This window comes from Grampus griseus (genome assembly GCF_964374135.1).
Source record: "Grampus griseus genome assembly, chromosome: 3".
Taxonomy (NCBI): domain Eukaryota; kingdom Metazoa; phylum Chordata; class Mammalia; order Artiodactyla; family Delphinidae; genus Grampus; species Grampus griseus.
This window is the reverse complement of record NC_139019.1, coordinates 52,045,318-52,067,317: the sequence shown is the minus strand read 5'-3', so window position 1 is coordinate 52,067,317 and position 22,000 is coordinate 52,045,318. Positions and strand designations below refer to the sequence as shown.

The following is a 22,000-nucleotide window of genomic DNA, read 5'->3' as shown; positions in this document are numbered from 1 at the left end:
ATTTCTGTAGCACTTAATATCTCCAGCAGTGTATGAAGGGAATATAAAATGGTGTAATCACTTTTGGAAAACTGTCTGGCAGGTAAACATAAAGTTACCATACAATCTAGCAATTCTACTCTGAGGTATATACCCAAGAGAAAAGAAAATATATATCCACACAAAAACTTGTATACAAAGATTCAAAGAAGCCTTATTCATTATAGCCAAAACGTGGAAATAACCCAAATGTTCACAATGGATGATTACAATGAAATATTATTCAGATATTAAAAAATGCATGAAGTACTGATTCATGCTACAACATGAATAGTCTTGACATTATGTTAAGTGAAAGAAACAGTTACAAAGACCACATATCAGATGATTACAGTTATATGAAACGCCAAGGACAGCCAAATCTAGAGATGCAGATAAAGTATATTACTAGTTGTCTAAAACTTGGGGGGATGGAGAAGTTATAGGGAGACAACTAAGAAGTACCGGCTTTCTCTTGGGGTAATGACAATGTTCTAAAAGTGACTGTGGTGAGGGCTGCACAACTTTTAGTAAACTGAAAAACCACTGAACTGCACCCTTTATTTAAATGAGTGAATTGTATAATATATGAGTCATATCTCAATAAAGCTGTTTTTTAAAAAAAAAGTTACAGTTTTTATTGATCCACGGGAAGAATCTCTTTAAAAAAAGTCTCAGGGGCTTCCCTGGTGGCACAGTGGTTGAGAGTCCGCCTGCCGATGCAGGGGACACGGGTTCGTGCCCCGGTCCGGGAAGATCCCACATGCCGCGGAGCGGCTAGGCCCGTGAGCCATGGCCGCTGAGCCTGTGCGTCCGGAGCCTGTGCTCCGCAACGGGAGAGGCCACAACAGTGAGAGGCCTGCGTACCGCAAAAAAAAAAAAAAAAAAGTCTCAGATATTCAAGAAAAAAATTACTTCATAAGCAATGATACATGCCTAAAGAAGTCAAATAATTGAAGTACACCTACAGCAACTTTTCATTTTTTTTTAACATCTTTATTGGAGTATAATTAACAATGGTGTGTTAGTTTCTGCTGTATAACAAAGTGAATCAGTTATACATATACATATGTCCCCATATTTCTTCCCTCTTGCATCTCCCTTCCTCGCACCCTCCCTATCCCACCCCTCTACGTGGTCACAAAGCAGCGAGCTGATCTCCCTGTGCTATGCGGCTACTTCCCACTAGCTATCTATTTTATGTTTGGTAGTGTATATATGTCCATGCCACTCTCTCACTTTGTCACAGCTTATCCTTCCCCCTCCCCGTGTCCTCAAGTCCATTCTCTCTGTCTGTGTCTTTATTCCTGTCCTGCCCCTAGCTTCTTCAGAAGCAATTTTTTTTTTTTTTTAGATTCCATATATATGTGTTAGCATATGATATTTGTTTTTCTCTTTCTGACTTACTTCACTCTGTATGACAGACTCTAGGTCCATCCACCTCACTACAAATAACTCAGTTTTGTTTCTTTTTATGGCTGAGTAATATTCCATTGTATATATGTAACCTTTTCATTTTTAAGTTACAGAAATAAAAGCAATTGCCGTTATGAATTTTACAGAATTAGAACAACACTGCCACAATCTGATTTACATAGTAGGGACTTCCCTGGTGGTCCAGTGGGTTAGACTCCGCACTCCCAATGCAGGAGGCCCAGGTTCAATCCTTCCTCAGGGAACTAGATCCCACCTGCATGCCGCAACTAAGAAGGAGTCCGCATGCCAAAACTAAAGATCTTGCATGCCACAACTAAGACCTGGCACAACCAAAATAAATAAATATTTTTTAAAAAGACATAATTTACATAGTAAAAAATTTATATCCACTGTACTCCAATTTTTAAAGTGATAAATTAATGGTATAGAAAATATTATGAGATTTCTCAATGGCAAATCCATTAGCATATTTTCTGCTACCAGTATCAGGTTTCTCCTATCTTTAGTTAGCAACAATATTAAATTCTTACCATTTATCACTACTCCAGAATAATCATAAAGCCATACCTCAAAAACATCATCATGATTAACAATATGCTTCAAGTTCTCAGAGGCTTTCATATTTGCAGTCACTGGCGGATTCCCAGGACTGACCTCAGCTTCAGGTTCACTGGTCTTCGGTATAGAGTTTCCTATCATATACTTTTCTCTTTCATCAGCTTTGCTTCTTACTGGAGTAATACTTTCTGAAGTCTAAGTAAAAGAAAAGATAAAGAATTCACATTCTTTATATCTATTCTTGTATTAAAGTTCAGATGAAATTTTAACAGTAATTTAGTATCTTCCTATTCTGGATAAACTGAAGAAACTTTAAACATGGAAATCTGTAGGACTCACAGATAAAATGCTCATTTGGGGAACAGGTGGTCCCAAAGGTCCACGAGCCACATTAAACTTTACAATTTAGCTGAGGCTACATTTCATCCTAGAAGTTGCAACGCTGGTATTTATGAGTGAGTCACTTAGCTCAGCATGCTCAAAATCAGGATGGCTAGATATTTTCCTGCTCATTGTGGAATATATAGTAACTCTAGTGACTTCTGTTTCTGTGATACAATGGCAGGGGGGAGGGGGGGTGTCAATTAAAGAACACACAATTTAGGGATTAGTGTAGGTTTCAGGAACATCCCGAGGAAATGCCAATGGTCTGTCATAGCAATTACATTTAAAATTAAAACTGGGTAGAGTGAATCAATATTACCAGGGGAAAAAGTATTTCTATAAGAATGAATTTTCTGACATTTGTTATCTTATTCTTTGTTCAGGCAATGATTTTTCAAAGGCTATGCTGACACTCCCCTGCCCATATGGACAGTCTGTAACCACACTGAAGTGGTAATAATAGCAATTAGGGAGTTTGCTCACTATTAAAGCTTTTAGTTCAGATATTTGAGAACACTGCCCTAAGTTTGGAAGTACATTTTCTTGAAAACAAAAAGGATCATTATATCATTTATCATTTAAAAATTTTAAAGAACCTGAAACAGGTTTTGGTCAATGCTTTTGAATTTTCTAACCTTTACACCCACATCATTATTTATAACTTGCTGATCTTCATGTGGTTTCAAATCTTTTCCAGAGTCTTCATTAGTCTCTTCATCTTTTAATCTATGTACAATGGTTTGAACAGTTTTAACCATATTCTTAAGCTCATCTGGGTATGGTGTTGGATATCTCTTTAAATTTCCCTCCTAGAGAAATAAAATAAGCACAATTTAAAATACAGATAAATATTTCTTTTTTTAAACATTTTTATTGGAGTAGAGTTGATTTACAATGTTGTGTTAGTTTCAGGTGTACAGCAAAGTGAATCAGTTATACATACACATATACCCACTCTTTTTTAGATTCCTCTTTTCCCATATAGGCCATTACAGAGTACTGACTAGAGTTTCCTGTGCTATACAGTAAGTCCTTATTAGTTATCTACAGATAAATATTTCTAATGTCAATCTCAAAATTTAATCTATAATACATCTTAATTACATTGCTCATAGGGGTAACTGTGAAGACAGATGATAGGCCTTTGAAAGCATTTTAGACTCAATAAAAGTATGGTTTTATCGATAATCGAAAACTTCACAGTTACAGATTTCAATGTTTTAAAAGCTTTTTTTTTAGTAGACTTAAATATATTCCATTTGGAGATATATGGTGTGGATATTGCCAACACCACCTCTTGGCTTTGAAACAGATATACGTTTTCCAGCTAGATGTTTATGCAAACATACATAAAATTCCTAGATTATTATGACTTATGTGCTGGGAACCACACACTTCTAAGGTTAATCTAATTATCATTTTCTGGGATTCAGTTAGTTTTATTATATAAGGGGAAAAAATTACATCCATAAGTAACTAGGAAATGTGTATTTGCTACTTCTATCACTGCAACACAGTCTAACAAAGAAACAAAATGTTCATATCAAAGAGTTCTTTATCCCTATAATATATATAAATAAATCACTAAAGAAAGGAAAGGGGGAAATAATAACCTGTTTTTCTCTTATATTTATACACACTATGAAATTTGGCTTTTAATTGCATAATTTTATATTGTTCTCGAATACTTTCACATGATAAATGTATTGGATTAATAAAATTTCAAGTGCCTTGAGGGTAAAATAGCACAGATTAGCTATATAGTACCCAATAAATATCAGCAGACCTGTTCAAAATTTGAAGGAAAAAAGAATAGACTCACTCTAGGAGGTGCTTCCCTTTCATCTTTGTCTTCATCACATTCAAATGCCACTTGAGCCCGCTGTTTTCTCTGTTCCTCCCACAATGAAGGATTAAAACTTTCATTATCTGATATGAACATAACTAGAGAAAAACAAACAAAACCCCACTGTATTTTACTATAATTATGAAAAACTATTACTTGCTCATAATTTTCTTTATGAGGTATGTTCATTAAGATAAATCAAGACCAGTCAATGTCAGCAGCTATAAATGCTACACTAACAACTAGGCTGTGTTTCCAACATTTCTTCACAATATCAATGACATATCTTTTCTTCCTTAAAGCTGATTTGTCTTGTTTTGTTACCAGAAGGATTCCTGAAGAGAATATAACAATTAAGACACTATAGATATGTGATTGTGTGCAGTTCCCTACAAAAAGTAACATGGTAATATATAAATTATTTCATCCAGGTTCTGGCATTCAGAAACCTTCCTAATTCCAACATTGTTCATTATGTACTGGGGGAGGGGTGTTAAGTCAGAAAGAGGGAAATATTTTGGTAAAAAATGACTACCCCGATGGCATGTAAGTACATCTTTGCATGAAACATTATATATAGCTTTACTACGTAAATAAAGTAATTACAAGATATTCTCTATCAAAACTAAGGAAAATTGAAAATTTAACATAAACTCAATACTTACATATCTTGCTATCTGATATTAATATTAAAGATGTGACAACTGTCACATCTTTTTGCTTATTAGGCAACTAAAAAAAGCTTAAAAATTAATCCACCTATTATATATCACCTTATAGAAGTTTGTGTAGTACAAAATAAAACCACAACTTATTTTCTGCCCATTAGAAGAAAACAACAAAAGGGATTAAAAGCACCTAAAATTAGTTAATATAAAAACTGAAATTCCTGGAATACCCAAATATGGTCAGTTTGATTATTTATGCAAAACTAGCCATAATTATCATTTATTTTTAGCCCTTATTTTGGGCTTCTTAACCTTCTTTAATCTCATATCCAAAGTAAGAATGCCATGAAACCAAATACTAACAACAGGAATAAAGCTTTGAGATGCACCTTTTTCTTTGTTTTCATTACTTGACTCAAAACTTTAATTGCTTTGTGTTGTTGCTTAATATTAAATGAATTAGAGTGTTTGCTCTTGTTTGTTTGTCCAACGTGGTTCAAACTCCTGGGAAACCCTATTGACATACTTTTTGTGGTATACTTGGAAAGGCAAGCAGAGTCAACAGTTTCCAACAAAGTCTATTTCCAGGATCGAGAAGATTTCTCCTCCCACCTCAGGCTTTTTTGTTACCAGAAGGATTCCTGAAGAGAATCTAACAATTAAAACACTATAGATATGTGATTTTGTGCAGTTCCCTCAGTTCCCTACAAAAAGTAACATGGTAATATATAAATTATTTCATTCAAGGTTTGGCATTCGGAAATAATCTTCCAAATACCAATACTGTTCATTATGTACTGGGGGTGGGGATGGGGGTTAAGACTCCACCAGCCTAGCCCAGAAATCTCTGAGTTTTAGATTACATCAAAGCAATTTTACACCAGAATTTTTTCAGAACCCCAAAGGAAACTTTTACCATGCCTCTCACTCCTGTCAACTTCTGATCACCTACACTTTCTACCCTTTAGTGTAAATCTCACATCTTTTGCGATTCAGGGCATCAGGTAGTAACATCACTTTTTCTGCATTTCAGATGCCACTAGATCTGATCACACTGGCATATTCATTGAGGACTCTAGTATTTGCCTAAAGTGTTTCTCTCTACCTACGACCTGCCAAAATCCTGAATGATGAAAATGTGCGATGAACCCACCTCAACCCTATAATTTCAAAATTCCTCGATGCCCTCAATTCCAATGTCCATCTGCATTTCACCCATGTGATTCACAATCACGGTAATACTCAAGACCTTAGCTTCTGTAATACTTTTCCACCTCCCTGACCACTACACTTGTCCTTCTAAATCATTCACTTCCTTATTATTGCTGGTAAACATCAAGTTCCTTAACCTCATTTCTTTTTCTTCCTGTAAAAGCACTCTAGGTTTTATTTCCTTCTCTATTCACCTTAGATTTCATGATATATTATTTGCACCATTCTCACCTTTCTTGCCCCCTTTTCATACCTATGCAATAAGTCTGTAACGTGGTACTTCAATCACCTACCTTCTTTGCCCTGGAATTTAACCAGAGAAAAATGACATAACCTTGTTGCTTAGAACCACTGCAAATTTATGGTATTCCCTCTTCCTTGCTCCATCTTCAATGCTGCTCAGGAATTCTATTTATTCTAAGTCAGTCTGCTCTGCCACTCCAAATCACTACCACTTCCCTCAAATGCCCTTCCCCCAGTCTTTAGAGGCAATTTTCTCTTTGACTTCACTGAGAAAATAAATGCAATGAAAACTCTCAGACTGATATTGCTCCCTGATACCTTGTTTCCCTCAGTTATAAATTTATTGTTAGGTGGATCCATACTTCGCCTTTTTCCTGTTTAAGACTGATTCTTCTAACTAGGCTCAAGATACCATGCCTTTCTTTCAAATTTATTCATCATTATCCCCTTCTTACATCATAAGCTTCTTGAAAGCAAGGATTTAAGATCTTAAATACTCAGATCTGAGACTTCCCTGGCAGTCCAGTGGTTAAGACTCCACGCTCCCAATGCAGGGGGCGCAGGTTTGATCCCTGGTCGGGGAGCTAAGATCCCACATGCCATGTGGCACGGCTAAGAACAACAACAAAGACCAAAAACTTAGATCTAACACAATGCCTAGCACATAGGTGGTAATAAAAATGGAATGAACTAAATGTGAAGCATCTACTCTCGAAGTATTAAAAAATTCCGCCTCAAGGACATTGTTTTCTGACTCATCTATTTCTTAGAGACACTGTGATAAAGGAAAAAGCTTTTCTTGCAGTTGAAAGGAAATTCACCTGCCTGACCATACCAAATGTAGTTTCTGATTCAGTATTATAAGTATACTACTTACAGTGCTCTCCTTATAATACCCATAGTGAAATACTTTAAAAAACACATGAACTCTAAAAGGACTCAGAATATTATAAACTTATACTTTCCTGTTGAAGCCTCTCCCACACTAAAATGCATCTAACAAAATCAAAGGAGTCATTTAAGGAAACATATGGTATACACATACTTCTAAATTCAACTATCTATAATGCTGAGATATTGCCTCTTTTTCCCATTTTCAGAGAACTTCATTAACCAATTCTCCAAATTTTCTTCAAATTAGTAAAAGTCTTTGAGACTTAAAATTCACTTTACACCTTTGCTGTAATTTGTATTTATTTTTTAAAAGAAAAGAGATTCTTAAATTCCTACCATCCTCAGTCCTTGGCTGCTGAGGGAACATGTAGTTAGTAAGCACCATTTTCTGGGTCTCTGAATCAGTCTCTTTTTGAAGAGGTATCAGGGGTTTGGACTAGGGAAAGAAAATAAATGTTTAGTTTTCAATAATCCTAACGCAAATACATATCCAGCAATACCTCTGAATAAGTACTCACCATTTTTTCTATAAAGTATCAATGTGTAGGTTACCCCCAAAAATGTTTTTAACATACATAATAAAACTTTAAGATTTGAAACAATATACAAATCTAAAAAATAAAATTTAGCTTTTAATACAAAGCAAACTCATACTGTATTGCAATTATCACTGATCACCAATACAGTTTTAAAAGTTCTCATATATTAAGTACATCCAGAGTCCAATAATTACTTATCATAGTGATTTTAATAACGCCAAAAACTAAGCCTTTCCATTTTATATTATTTTGCCCCTTCTAGTATTCCCCTTTGGGAAGATGCTTTTGTAGAAATGATTTAGAAGGTTTAGTCTAGTTATCTGCAGGTTTATTTTAGCTGAAAACAGAGTACTTAAACACTAAGTTGTAACCTCTTTTCTGCCCTGTGTCTCCTTTCTCCATTAAAGATACAAGTTACTAAGTGGCAGAACTAGAAAACCCAATTATTTTGGACCTCATTTTTCCTTACGACTCTTTTCCTAACTGGTTATTGTTTTCAATTTACTTCTTAATATAACTCATACTTTTTTGCCAGCCTACTGACCTAACATGCTACCAATCCAAGCCTCGGCTAACTCCAGACAAGCAGGACCTACCAAATCCTCCCCTCACCTGCCAACCTATCAATTAATTCTTTGGACTTACTCTTGTGAAAACCGTGCAGCTAGTTAATGCCATCCTATAATCTTACTCCCATTCAAACATTTTCTCTGTGCCCCTATCCTTCTTCTACAGTAGAGATACTGCCCTGCATCTCAAACATCTTCACTGAAAACTTTCCTTGACCTCCTCAGATAATGAAAATGGTAGATCTACTCCTTTCCCAAGGACAGCACTTCCCTGAAGCCTTCTCAGATACAGGTTGCTTCTTCTCCCACACCTCATTAAACTCTAGTTCAGGTGGTAGAGTTAGTGTTTACAAATGCTATGAGATCATTACTCCTCTCTCAATTATAAACACCTCTTCTTTTGAGGGAGATCAAACCCTGCCCCAACCATTCTAGCTCCTTTCCTAATATCCACTGACCTCCTGATAGTATCCAACTATTTCTGACTCTTTTATGCCAAATCTTTCCACAGTAATGGGTGATTCCACAGATATAAAATGTAGATGACATAGCCATACTTTTAGCCCAGTGATTTCTCAGTAGATGAAGAGTGGGTTGGAACGAGGAAAGAAGTCTACTTAGATAGACACAATAATCTGGGAGGGAGTTCCCTGGTGGCCTAGTGGTTAGGATGCCGGGCTTTCACTGCCATGGCCTGGGTTCAATCTCTAGTCGGGGAACTGAGATCCTGCAAGTCACGCGGCATAGCCAAAAAAAAAAAAGAAAAAAAAAAGAACATCACTAAATATAACTACATAGGTAAATATAAAAGTTAAAAAAAACAAAAATTATCTGGGAAGGGGAATTCCCTGGCAGTCCAGTGGTTAGGGCTCCAGGTTCGATCCCTGGAACCTGGATCCAGGGATAGTTGGGGAACTATGATCCTGCATGCCATGCGGCACGGCCAAAATAAATAAATAAATTTTTAAAAAATTAAATAAATAAATAAATTAATTAATTAAAAAAAGAATGGTAAATTCTATGTTTTTAAAAAAAAAAAAAAAAAAAAGAATGGGGCTTCCCTGGTGGCGCAGTGGTTGAGAGTCCGCCTGCTGATGCAGGGGACACGGGTTTGTGCCCCGGTCTGGGAAGAACCCACATGCCGCGGAGCGGCTGGGCCCGTGAGCCATGGCCGCAGAGCCTGCGCGTCCGGAGCCTGTGCTCCGCAACGGGAGAGGCCACAACAGTGAGAGGCCCGCGTACTGCAAAAAAAAAAGAACTGCTAAGAGTTTGGAAACTGCGACATTCTAAGAGTTTTACCATGTAGATTATTAGCCCTCCCTCTCACAAACTTCATACCCAGGATCCCTTCAAGAACGTTAAGAATCCCTGCCAGAGCTTTTGATTCCATCAGCTTCCATTCCAGTTATCCATCACTCTCTAATATCCTTAATCTCATTCTCCATAGAGCCTCCTTCCAACAACCTATAAACATGCTCTTATCTTGTGCCTAGCTACCAATTTATGTTCCACTCCTGTTCTTTCTTATCCAATCTTCTTAAAAGACTAATCAACATTCATATGTCTCCATTCTCTCATTTATTTATTCCTTAAACTACTTCAATCTGGTATTTGACATATACTTCTAAAACTGCATTAGCTATAGTCAAGATAAGTTGGCAAGATAGGTATAACTTGCCAAAATATAATGGATATTTTTCAGACTTCATTTGAATGAACTTCTCATTGGCATTTATCCTGTTGCAACTCCTTCCTTTAGGCCAGCTGCTTCACCCTTAACGTAAAAACACCATCATATAGTTTTCCTTGTAAAGAGCAGCCATAGAGGTATGGCCACTCTTTCTAAGCCTATTAACCCGCCTGCCACTTAAATGTTAGTATTCCTCAGGATTAATCCATCCCTAACATATAAAAATATAATCTGACAATAACCCCTTATGACAAAATAATAAAAAGCTATGAAACCACTTTCAAGAAAAAGTGATTAAGATGATGGACTGAACACACATCTCATGCTACAAGTCTTTTAAATACATTTTACAAATGAAAGGAATATATCTATAATAGTACTGGGGAAAAATCATGCCTTCAGGAGCAATTTTGAGAACCCCTGGAGGTTAAAAATTTAAAAAGTGGAAAAACCAAGAGCACAGAAACCACAGCCTAAAACAAGGCGATGGGTGTGGGTGCGGGTGGGGATGGGGGTGGTCCAAGGCCACCTGAACTGTTCTATGCGTGCCTACCTGGATACACCAAAGGTACTTCAAACTCAATAAACCTAACCAGAACTTCACATCTTCCCATAAACAGATTTCATTCTCTTGTGGTTCTCTATCTTGGTTATGGTAACAATATCCACCTAGTCACTCAAGCCACATCTCTGAGGCTCATCTTTGCTTTTACTTTCTTCTCACATACATGCATTCCTCACATGTTCCACTGATGTGACCTTTTAAGTTATGCCCTAAATAGACAGTATTTTCCTGGGCCCTGTTATCATTACTCTACTTCAGCCAACACTTTCTGTTGCCTTGAGTATGGCAATGCCCTCCAATAGGTCTTCTCTGGCCTTCCCGCTTGGCACCACCTCCTGCTAAATCCATCTTTCATGATGCAGCCTGCAAAGCCTTTCTAATGTATCAGTCTGATCATGCCACTTGCCTGCTCATATGTTACACAGCTTTCTTATCTCCTGTAGTAGGGTTGACATGTAATCCCAGGACCACTTCTCTTAAACTGATAACATATATGAATAATTGACCATGACAATAATGACCAAACATCCAGGTTGCCTGGGACATTCCCATTTTACACCTGCTATTCTGACACTTATCAAAGAGGCCCCTTTCACTAACAAGTATCCTAAAATAGACAATAAATTAGTCACCCTAATCACAACAATTTTCCACTGAGCCTGAATATGACCTTAGAATCCATTAAAAAAATCATAATTTATCAAAGTTGACATGCAAGATTAAAAAAATCTATTTGCCATCCTTGAAATATAATGTGAGTTCCTTTGTATGGCATATGTGATCCTCCATGACCTGATCTGTGTCCACCTCTGTGGCCTCACATCCCACTCTTCCATCTCACAAGTTATGTTCTAGTTATAAAACCACTTGTAGAGGTACTGAATATACTACACTGCTTCACTAATAAGTGCTTAGGCTCATGATATTCCTTCTAACCAGAACACTCTTCCCCTTTCTTTAATCCTATTACTCTTTTTTTTTTTGAAAGGAGCTGTAAGTTATTTTATTTTTTAAATAAATTTATTTATTTATTTTTGGCTGCGTTGGGTCTTCGTTGCTGCACGTGGGCTTTCTCTAGCTGTGATGAGCGGGGACTACTCTTCGTTGCGGTGTGCAGGCTTCTCATTGCGGTGGCTTCTCTTTGTTGCAGAGCACGGGCTCTAGGCACGTGGGCTCAGTAGTTGTGGCTCACGGGCTCTAGAGCGCATGGGCTTAGTTGCTCAGTAGTTGTGGTGCACGGGCTTAGTTGCTCCACAGCATGTGGGATCTTCCTGGATCAGGGCTCAAACCCGTGTCCCCCTGCATTGGCAGGCAGATTCTTAACCTCAGCGCCATGAGGGAAGTCCCAGCATGGCTCACTCTTAATTTCATTTGAGAATCTGCTTTACTGTTCCCTTCTTCAGACAGATACTTCCTAAATCACTCTATCTAAAATAGGATGTTTACTCCAACCCTGCTATCAGGGTTCCAATAGCAGGGTTGTTCCAATGCCTATCAAACTTTATTTTTCTCTGTAGTTCTGAAACATTATTATGTAGTTACTTATTTGTCTCCCATGAGAATGTAAACTCAATGAGAATGTAAGAAGATTCTATTTGCTTCATCAGTATAACTCCAGCTCCCAGAGCTGTAAGCTTTCAATAAATTTGTCAAAGGGAAGTCCAAGGAACAAGTCTAAATTCCTTAGAAATACTTCTTCAAGGTTTGTCAAAGTGCTTGATTAGAAGCATAACAATCAAATTTATACAGATATAAGCCACAGAGAGTCTCTATAAAAATGTTAAAAAGTTAGGGAGAAGTCTGTCCTAATCTATCTTTTTACAGATACAGAAGTTAGATAAGCCCCAAAGGACTTACCGTTCATGAATCTACACATATTTCACAAAAAATTATCTGTATCTAAGTATTTTCCAGTATTTTCCTTATACATGTGTCTTTACATGTGTACCAGATTAGAACTGCTGTTAAATAATCCTAAGTAAATTAGAATGCATAATCATATAGAATAACTGGAATTCTATCAATTTACAAAATCAGAATGTCTACCTGATTATCTGAGAGCCACATAGCAGTCAATTGCTGTAGCTTTGTAAAGCTAAAGGGCAAATTTTTTAATCTGTGGGAAAAAATACAAACAAAAATTAAACTTTAAAAATGAGAAATGTTAAAATGAGAGCTAGATCTAATGGTCTTCTAAACAATGTTATATTATTGCATATGAAAATAGGAGAAAAACATTTAATTCAGAAGAAAACCCAGTATAGGTCTTTGAACAGGATATAAGACAAAATACTATTCAGTTTTATAAGAATTAATTTTAAAAATATAATTCTTCAATTGAATCAATTTTACTGGGGGAAGAAATGGATAATCTAATAACCTCAAAAAAAATTATCTGCCAAGAAAAACTAGCAACTATCCCTACCTTACTGCAAAGGCAAGGACAAATTAAACAATATCTCATAAAATTGCTTTGGATGTTTTACTTGCCTTTACAGAGAACAAACTGTTATAGGAACCACTCTGAGTAAGAGCTTGTTATAAATACTGCACTCTTTTTATTTCATTGTGACCCAGCACTTTCATACTCAAGAAGACTATTTTAACACTATAATGAGTAAAAACAAAGTAATAGCAATACTCAGTAGAATGCTAAATTGGAACAGCACCCTACTTAAACCTTCTGTCTTATGCCTATCTATTCTATGCCTAACTTTCAAGGAACCTAGGGCATCTAGGTCTCTAGAAACCTAGGGTGCTGGAACTTAGGGATCTAGTTTTAGGGGACAAAGTATGGGCTGAAACAAGGATTTAATTTTAAAAGGGATTTAATTTTAATGATTTAATTTTCAACCACACTGGATAGCTATAATTAATAATTTAAAAGGAGGGGCAGGGACAGTAGTTCTTCTTAAATAAAATGGAACAGTCTAAATACCCTAACTAGTCAGAAAACTGAGTTTACATTAAAGCTCTATCTTACAAGCTATGTGAATCACCTTAAATCTGAGTCTTAATTTTCTCCTCCATAAAATGGGAATACCCATTTATTATTTTATAGGGCTGTTCTGAATACTTTGTAAGATACTACAAAAGCAAAATGTAAAAATGCCGTTACAATGTTCTTTTATCACTATTAGTATCTTTACATCAGAAAAAATTATGGACAATCTGTTAACTTAAACACTGTTCCAGTTTGTGATCTATTTTGCTCTATACCTTGGCTGTGTTGTCCAAAATTATTTGAGTGGGTGTCTAATCACACCTTTGCCCAGATTAATACAAGGAGCAGATTAGAGTAAAAGCTGCTTTGTTCAACAGCAGTATTAAGTGAAGATCTGACTTTAGAAATAAAAATGGCTACTATAAGGAGATAATTAAGACTATATAGCTAAGGTCAACATAAAATGAACTGTGACAAATAACCACAGTACGATAATTAACATCAGGTAAAATTAAATCATTCTTTCAAATGAAAATTCTACACAAAAAACCAAAAATATATATGAAAAGAAAAACATGCATTAGATTTTCTAACACATATAATGAAATTTTAATTTCATCCAATAGATGTCTTCTACAAACCAAATGATGAATTACATTGTTACAAACCTATTGTCACTCAAATTAATGACTTTTAATTTTTGCATATCACCCATTTCCTCTGGAAGTGTCTCAAGTTTATTGGAATGGAGAAACAGCACAGTTATATTTTTCCAGCTTCCAATCTGAAAGAGAAACAGACTTGTGGATCAAAACTTCGCCTACTGCTTAACAGACATTAAGTAAAGTATCATTTTCAAAAGTTATAAAAAATACTCTTCTCATTTATAAAAGAAATTATATTTTTCCTTTTCAATTATTAACTTCCATGTATGAAGAAAAGTATTTAGGTATCTCTTGAAAATCAATATAGCTAATTATTATTCAGAAAATAAATAACTTAGTTACAAAATTATTTCTGAAAATAAAGAAAACCACACTGGATAGCTATAATTAATAATTAGAAATACAAAAATTCAAAATAAATTTTAAATACAGTACCTCTGGGGGTAACTGTTGTAAGTAATTATGATCTGCAGCAAACGTTCTTATATTAGTAAGCTGCCCAATAGATGAAGGCAAAGCTTCAAGTTCATTGAAGCTACAATCCAGTTCTTCTATTGACACTAACCTTTAATTAAAAGAGAAAGCACATATTTTAACAAAAGATTTCCTGTATATCATTCAAAACTTAAGAACATATGACTATTTGAACTTGACTTTAACAAACGTAGAGAAAATCTACTTCCACTACAGTTCACCTATAAAAAAATCAGCCTGTCTTCATTATAAATAAACCCAACCTGCCACCAACTGCTTATTTAAATGTTTTTGGAATCTCCTTTAGGTGTTAACAATTATCTGAAAACAATATATGGCATGCTGAACCGAAAGAAAAATCTTCTAGTTCTATTAATACACAAAAATCTTACCCTCCTATAGAGTCTGGCAGATACATTAACTGATTTTCATCTATTTTAAGAGTTGTTACATTCTTCAATGAACCTATTGAGGGAAGAAATAATATACAATTTTCCATCTTGAACTAGAATCAAGTCAACCAACAGTCAATGTGAGCACATATTACATTTGACATGAATCATAAAGAACTTTTAAAAACCAACATATCTAAAAAAGATACCACCCCAACCCCACCAATTCTCTATTCCCTCACCCTGTATTTACAATTTTCACATACATACTACCTCTTAACAGTAGTGTGTATTTATCGATTTAACCCTCACTAAAATGTAAGCTTCATAAAAGTATGTACTTTTTGTCTCCCTTTGCTAACTGTGGTAGCCATGCTCCTTAAAACAATGCCGTGATGGCACAGTGAAGATACACAATACAAACTTATGGTATCAATGGATTAAAGAAGTGGTACTATGACCATAGTTTTCTTAAGTGTATAACAAACTATTTTACATATTGTACATATACTAAATACTAAAACAATAAAAACGGAGTTTAATTTAAAATTAAAAGTGTTGAATAAATTATGGTAGAGCTTGCAAAATGAAACCTGAGCTAAAACAGTTATGTAATTCAATTGAAAAATATGTTAAAATAATTCTGATTTTTATATTTAAACAACATGAAGATGCCAAGATTTAAGTTTTTGGTTCTTTAAGATAATTCAATTTCCTTGATGCATCATCAGACACACAATTACACAAACACAGTTGACCCTTGAACAACACAGGTTTAAAGTGCACGGATCCACTTACATGCAGATTTTTTTCAATAGTAAATACTACAGTACTACATGACCCACAGTTGGTTGAACACATGGATGCAGAACCATGGATAGGGAGGAAATGAATGCAGATACAAAGGTGCAACTATACATTATATGAGATTTTCCCACTGCGCAGAGGGTTGGCCCCCTAACCATCGTTGTTCAAGGGTTAACTGCATAGATTTTCGTAGGATTTTGCTTATCTGGCTGTCTTCTTGTGAGTCTAAAATGTAGTTAAGATTGAAAAAAGTTACTAGATAATGGCCACGATCAAGAGTTAAACCAAATTTGGGTAAATTAAACTCTTTTAAAGAATTTAAACTTTATTGCAGTGATAAAAATGACATTTCCTTAAAGTAAAGAAAAACAGTAATGTCAACGAAAGAGTAAACTGTATAACTGATCGCATCAGAAAAAAATTCAAATAAGATCTATGACTTCAGAGAACAGTAAAACTATCTCATAACAAATAAAATTTGATATATGGAAGGTCTGAATCAAACAATGGCATTAAGTTTCTCATATTTTATATTAGCAAACATTAATTACATGATTTAGAGAGCAATACAAACCAACAGTCTCAGGCAGTTGTTGAAGTGAATTGCTTGATAATAGGAGGTCTTGAAGGTTTTCACATGCTGAAATTCCTTCTTCAACCATTTCAATATTATTTTTAGAAACATCCAAATATGTGAGCTGTTTCAAGCTACCGATAAACTGTAAGTAAAAAAAAAAGGAAATCTAATGACTCCATCAACAGTAAGTGGTGAAAAGTTTAGATAATAAATCTAATGCCAAGTTATAATTTAAAATTAAGTATTTATATGAAAGGATTCATAATTTTTTTTAATGCTATTAGTAAAGTATTCAGTAATAAAGCTAAGAGCTCCTACTAATGTTAGCCCAGCAGAGTGACAACAGACATATACTTTTCTTTGGGAACTTAGCTGCCCATCATTTGAAAGGGGAAGAGCAAATATGGGGATTCGTATGGCTTTAGTTCTGAGAATGAACACAATGTCAGCTGCTAAGAAACTACATGGAAAATAGCTTACTTCAACAATTCCCTGGGCAAAATGAAATAAGATATAAAGTCAACTGCAACCGCTAGGAAGGACACACTCCATGGCATTAAAAGAGAGTGACAGTTGACCCTTAACAACACAGGTTTGAACTTCACAAATCTATTTACACATGGATGTTTTTCAACAGTAAATACTACAGTACCATACTATTTGTGGTTGGTTCAATCTGTGGATGTACAACCGCAGATCCAGAAGAGGAACCCCATAACAATGAAGGAATCTTGGATAGGGAGGGCTGACTATAAGTTATACACGGATTTTTTTTTTGCGGTACGCGGGCCTCTCACTGCCGTGGCCTCTCCCATTGCGGAGCACAGGCTCCGGACGCGCAGGCTCAGCGGCCATGGCGCACGGGCCCAGCCACTCCGCGGCATGTGGGATCTTCCCAGACCGGGGCACGAACCCGTGTCCCCTGCATCGGCAGGCGGACCCTCAACCACTGTGCCACCAGGGAAGCCCTATACACAGATTTTTGACTGCACAGAGGGTCAGTGCCCCCAACCCCTGAGTTGTTCATGGGTCAACTGTGTTTTACAAAAATTATTACAGAAATTTTAAAATTTTAATCAAGAATGTGTTTGACAAACCCAATCAAAAAAAGGGCGGAAGATCTAAATGGACATTTCTCCAAAAAAGACATACAAATGACCAAAAAGCACATGAAAAGATGCTCAACATCACTAATTATTAGAGAAATGCAAATCAAAACTACAATTTTGATTGTACAAAGCCATTTCTACAAAACCGGTTTTGATTCTACAAAACCGGTCAGAATGGCCATCATCAAAATATCTATAAACAATATATGCTGGAGAGGGTGTGGAGAAAAGGGAACCCTCCTACACTGTTGGTGGGAATGTAAATTGGTACAACCATTATGGAGAACAGTATGGAGGTTGCTTAAAAAACTAAATATAGAACTACCATATTTAGCTCTATAAATATGGTATAGGTCCAGCAATCCCACTCCTGGGCATATATCCAGAGAAAACCATAATTCAAAAAGATACATGGGGATTTCCCTGGTGGCGCAGTGGTTAAGAACCCGCCTGCCAATGCAGGGGACATGGGTTTGAGCCCTGGTCCGGGAAGATCCCACATGCCGCACAGTAACTAAGCCCATGCGCCGCAACTACTGAGCCTGTGCTCTAGAGCCCACGTGCCACAAGTACTGGAGCCCGCGTGCCTAGAGCCTGTGCTCTGCAACAAGAGAAGTCACTGCAATGAGAAGCCCACACACCACAACAAAGAGTCGCCTCCACTTGCCACAGCTAGAGAAAGCATGCGTGCAGCAGCAAAGACCCAACGCAGCCAAATAAATAAATTTATAGAAAAAAAGATACGTGTACCCCAATGTTCACTGCGGCACTATTTACAATAGCCAAGACATGGAAGCAACCTAAATGTCCATCAACAGAGGAATGGATAAAGAAAATGTGGTACATACATACAATGGAATATTACTCAGCCATAAAAAAGAATGAAACAATGGCATTTGCAGCAACATGGATGGACCTAGAGATTGTCACACTCAGTGAACTAAGTCAGACAGAGAAAGACAAATATCATATAAGGACCTACTGATTAGCACCGGGAACTCTATTCAATGCTCTGTAATGACCTATATGGGAAAAGAATCTAAAAAAGAGTGGATATACATATAGGTCTAACTGACTCACTTTACTATACACCTGAAACTAATACAACATTGTAAAAAAAAAAAAAAAAGGAACGTGTTGACAATTTTAAAAAATGTAATTTGTTTCTATCTAACAGTATTGAGAATTAAGTAATCATTTTTAAACTAATTAAAACTTATTTGAAAATGTATAATTCATAAAAATGCAAAGGATAGACAGCAATAAGGAAAGTCTTTAAAATTTGATATACGTACCCCTGGAATAAAAGTCAGTCTATTACCATCCATCCAAAATTCTTTCAATCCACTTAGCTGCTCAAGTACTTCAGGCTATTTAGATTGGGGGGAGGGGGAAATATATTAATTTACTTGAATATATTTATTTGGCAAAAGAAGCTCCCCTGGGAATTTCTAATGATAAGTTTCACTTTAAAAAATGAGGGGAAAAAAAAGCAGAGCCAAGACTCAAGTCTTTCCACTACATTATAGCTATTACACAAATATTACTCAATAGATATTCCATAACAGATTACAGAAAACTCCTTTAAGCTTTTGATTACATAACAGGCTCAAGTATTTATACAATTAATAAATAAAACAAGACCCATTACTTTCAAGAATACAATAAAAAGATACTCTAAATCATTATCTGTAAAAAGATGTAGACTTTTAGGGACTCTTAAAAAAAAAAAAAAAGATATTCTCTGATGACCTAGAGGGAGGAAAAAATAAGGCAATATATATCCTAAAAGTCCAATAATAAGCGAAAGGTAAGTAAACCAAGGCATAATCATATGATAAGTGTATTGTGTTATTTTCAGCTTCCTGCAATTACATGGTAGAATACTGTTCATAACATGACGTTGAGGACCAAAAAATTAAAAAGATGTAGTAGACTCTGGCATTCAGGCAAAATTTGCTCTTAGGTATTCACCCTTGGAGGCTCTTCTGAATGCATCATTTGAAGATATTTCTGTCATCCCACAAACCTGTGTCCAATCATTGACAGTATGATGGCATGGAGTGTCATCATATCTAATCACCATAATAACATGAGTAATACATAAAAGGCATGTCATTCAGATTTACTGTTAACATTAAGTATAGGTAAGAATTCTAGGTTTAAATTGTATTAAAAGAAATCTCTTTCTGTGCTTTACCTGTTACAATTCTAACAGTAATTTTTTTTTAAATGTGTAATGTTGGAAGATGGAAATGGTACAAAAATTAATGATTCTGTATGATGCTCTGATTCATAAAATAAACAATAATTTAGAATTTTCAAATAGTTAATATGGAAATAGATTAACACATATAAGACAAATATTGAGAAAATGTACAACAGTTAGATAATTTAGGAAGCAAAGAATATTCATTTTTTCACAAGGAGTAAAAACTTCTACAACACAGAGTAAAAGTCATCATATACCAGCTTCAATTAAAATATAATAAAGAATATAAAATAGCATATTTTAGAAAAAAACATGTGATACCCAAAACCACCATGCTCCTCCAGTGACTTCAGCTGAAAAGCTGTCTATTTAGTGAGCAAATGTACAATACAGTATCCAAAGGGCAATCATGCAGCTGGTGGTGCTGAGAAATTCTTGTTCTTAAGACTATCATTTGTAACTTAACAGCAATTTAAAAAAACAAGCTTGTAAACATAACGTAAAAATTTTAATGATGATGATATTGTTAATGAATTCCTCTTCAAAAGAATATCTAGCTTATTTTTCTGAGTTCTCTTGGAGCAATGACTGAAGACAAAAAACTGCTTACATACTTCTTTCCTTTTTGATTTAGCATCATACTCCTTTGCATACAAAGCAAAAACACGATCCTGAGGTCTCATTATCAACTCAAAAATAATAGTTGTTTCACTCAATGTTTTCCTTTTAGCTATTAAGTAAAATTATAGAGAAGTACTTTATCACTGAGTAAATTCCTAAGCAATACTCCCATGGAGTTATTTTTGACTCACAAGTACTTTTCCTGATGCATTCTAGTCTGATGAAACTTTTTCCCTTATAATCTTTCAAAGTTTCTACTTCTTGTGCCTAAAAACTTTTCAATACCTTTTCTATGGGTTTCTCATTAATTTTACATTTTTACCCTCACTCCTTTCAGATGTTATCTGTTTAATTTTCCCTGTTAAAAATTTTCATATCTTGTCTCCCTAAAATATGTGTGTATCTTTACCCAATTTTATACTTTACAAATGCAGAGAAATAAACACATTAATTTTCATATTTTGCTCTTGATCAAATGAAGACTTATGGATAGTGAGGTTGGTGAGAACTTACCACTTCTGTGAATTCATTACTTCCCAAATCCAGTCTTTCCAGCTGGGTCAGTCTATTCATGGTTCTATGCACAATGGATTAATAAAGAATTAAGTACACAAAAATATCAATTACATGGAATCTTTTAAAATTTATAGTGTAAAATATTCTTATGTATTATCTAATAACATACAAGCTTTCAAATGTTGATAAAATAAAAATTTTCTAAGAAAAAAAGTCATATTTAATTTCTAAATAAAATGAAATAAGTTATCAATTATTCTCTAATTTTGCCTTCTCATCAGGTTATTTCTATTCTTAAGAAGTAATTGCAGTAAATTTAAACCCCCAGTCCAGAATATGAGTAACTGATTTTCCATTTTTTCCACAAAATAAATTTTCAGATAGTATAAATTAACTAATGATTAGATTGTTTGGCAGCTTCATATGAATTACCATTTTTCAAGACTGGTGATATATTTGTAAAACTTTAAGATAATTAACTGAAAATTAACATTCAAAATTCCAAGAACAGTAAATATTACATTGTTCCCCATATTTTCAAATTAAATTCAATACAAATCAAAATAAAGTTTTACATGAATCACAAATATAATTCGTAGACTGCATTTATTTTAAATTAAACTACAATATACCATTTTTAACTTCCAACTTAATACCAACATATCTCTGCAACTACAGAAACTTGAAGAATGTACAAACTGATTTCATGATGAAATAAACTAAGTTGTATTTTTATAGCTCCTTCAATGAAGGCACTTTTTAAACTAAACTAATTTCTAATTAATTCAAACACATATTATTTTTAGAAAAACCTATTATTTAATAGGTTGAGGTGCTACCAGCTACCCAGATAAGGAACTACATTAATTTTTTTTTTCTCATTTTTAATTTTTAAATTTTTTTTGGCAGTGCCGCATGGCTTGCAGGAGTTCCCCAACCAGGGATTGAACCTGGGCCACAGCAGTGAAAGCACTGAATCCTAACCACTAGACCACCAGGGAACTCCATAGGAACACATTAAATTTTTTTTAGGATATGGCAAAAGTATGGCAAAATACAA

At 35.1% G+C, this 22,000-nt stretch overlaps 1 protein-coding gene across 8 annotated transcripts in view; it reads right to left on the bottom strand.

Annotated features, from left to right (window-relative positions):
* The window catches only part of ERBIN (erbb2 interacting protein), a 109,783-nt gene that overhangs the window by 23,253 nt on the left and 64,530 nt on the right, over positions 1 to 22,000 (bottom strand). For 5 of the 8 annotated variants that reach the window (XM_082650641.1, XM_082650643.1, XM_082650645.1 and 2 more), the window contains exons 8-18: positions 20,938 to 21,001; positions 18,887 to 18,961; positions 16,480 to 16,624; positions 15,099 to 15,171; positions 14,668 to 14,797; positions 14,236 to 14,351; positions 12,670 to 12,739; positions 7,597 to 7,696; positions 4,220 to 4,341; positions 3,033 to 3,206; positions 2,023 to 2,208 (exon numbers count right to left, since the gene is read on the bottom strand). In XM_082650641.1, coding sequence (XP_082506767.1) covers positions 2,023 to 2,208; positions 3,033 to 3,206; positions 4,220 to 4,341; positions 7,597 to 7,696; positions 12,670 to 12,739; positions 14,236 to 14,351; positions 14,668 to 14,797; positions 15,099 to 15,171; positions 16,480 to 16,624; positions 18,887 to 18,961; positions 20,938 to 21,001 — 1,255 coding nt within the window. The remainder of the gene's footprint in view (positions 1 to 2,022; positions 2,209 to 3,032; positions 3,207 to 4,219; positions 4,342 to 7,596; positions 7,697 to 12,669; positions 12,740 to 14,235; positions 14,352 to 14,667; positions 14,798 to 15,098; positions 15,172 to 16,479; positions 16,625 to 18,886; positions 18,962 to 20,937; positions 21,002 to 22,000) is intronic. The other 3 variants (XM_082650642.1, XM_082650647.1, XM_082650644.1) reach the window with 2 other exon arrangements.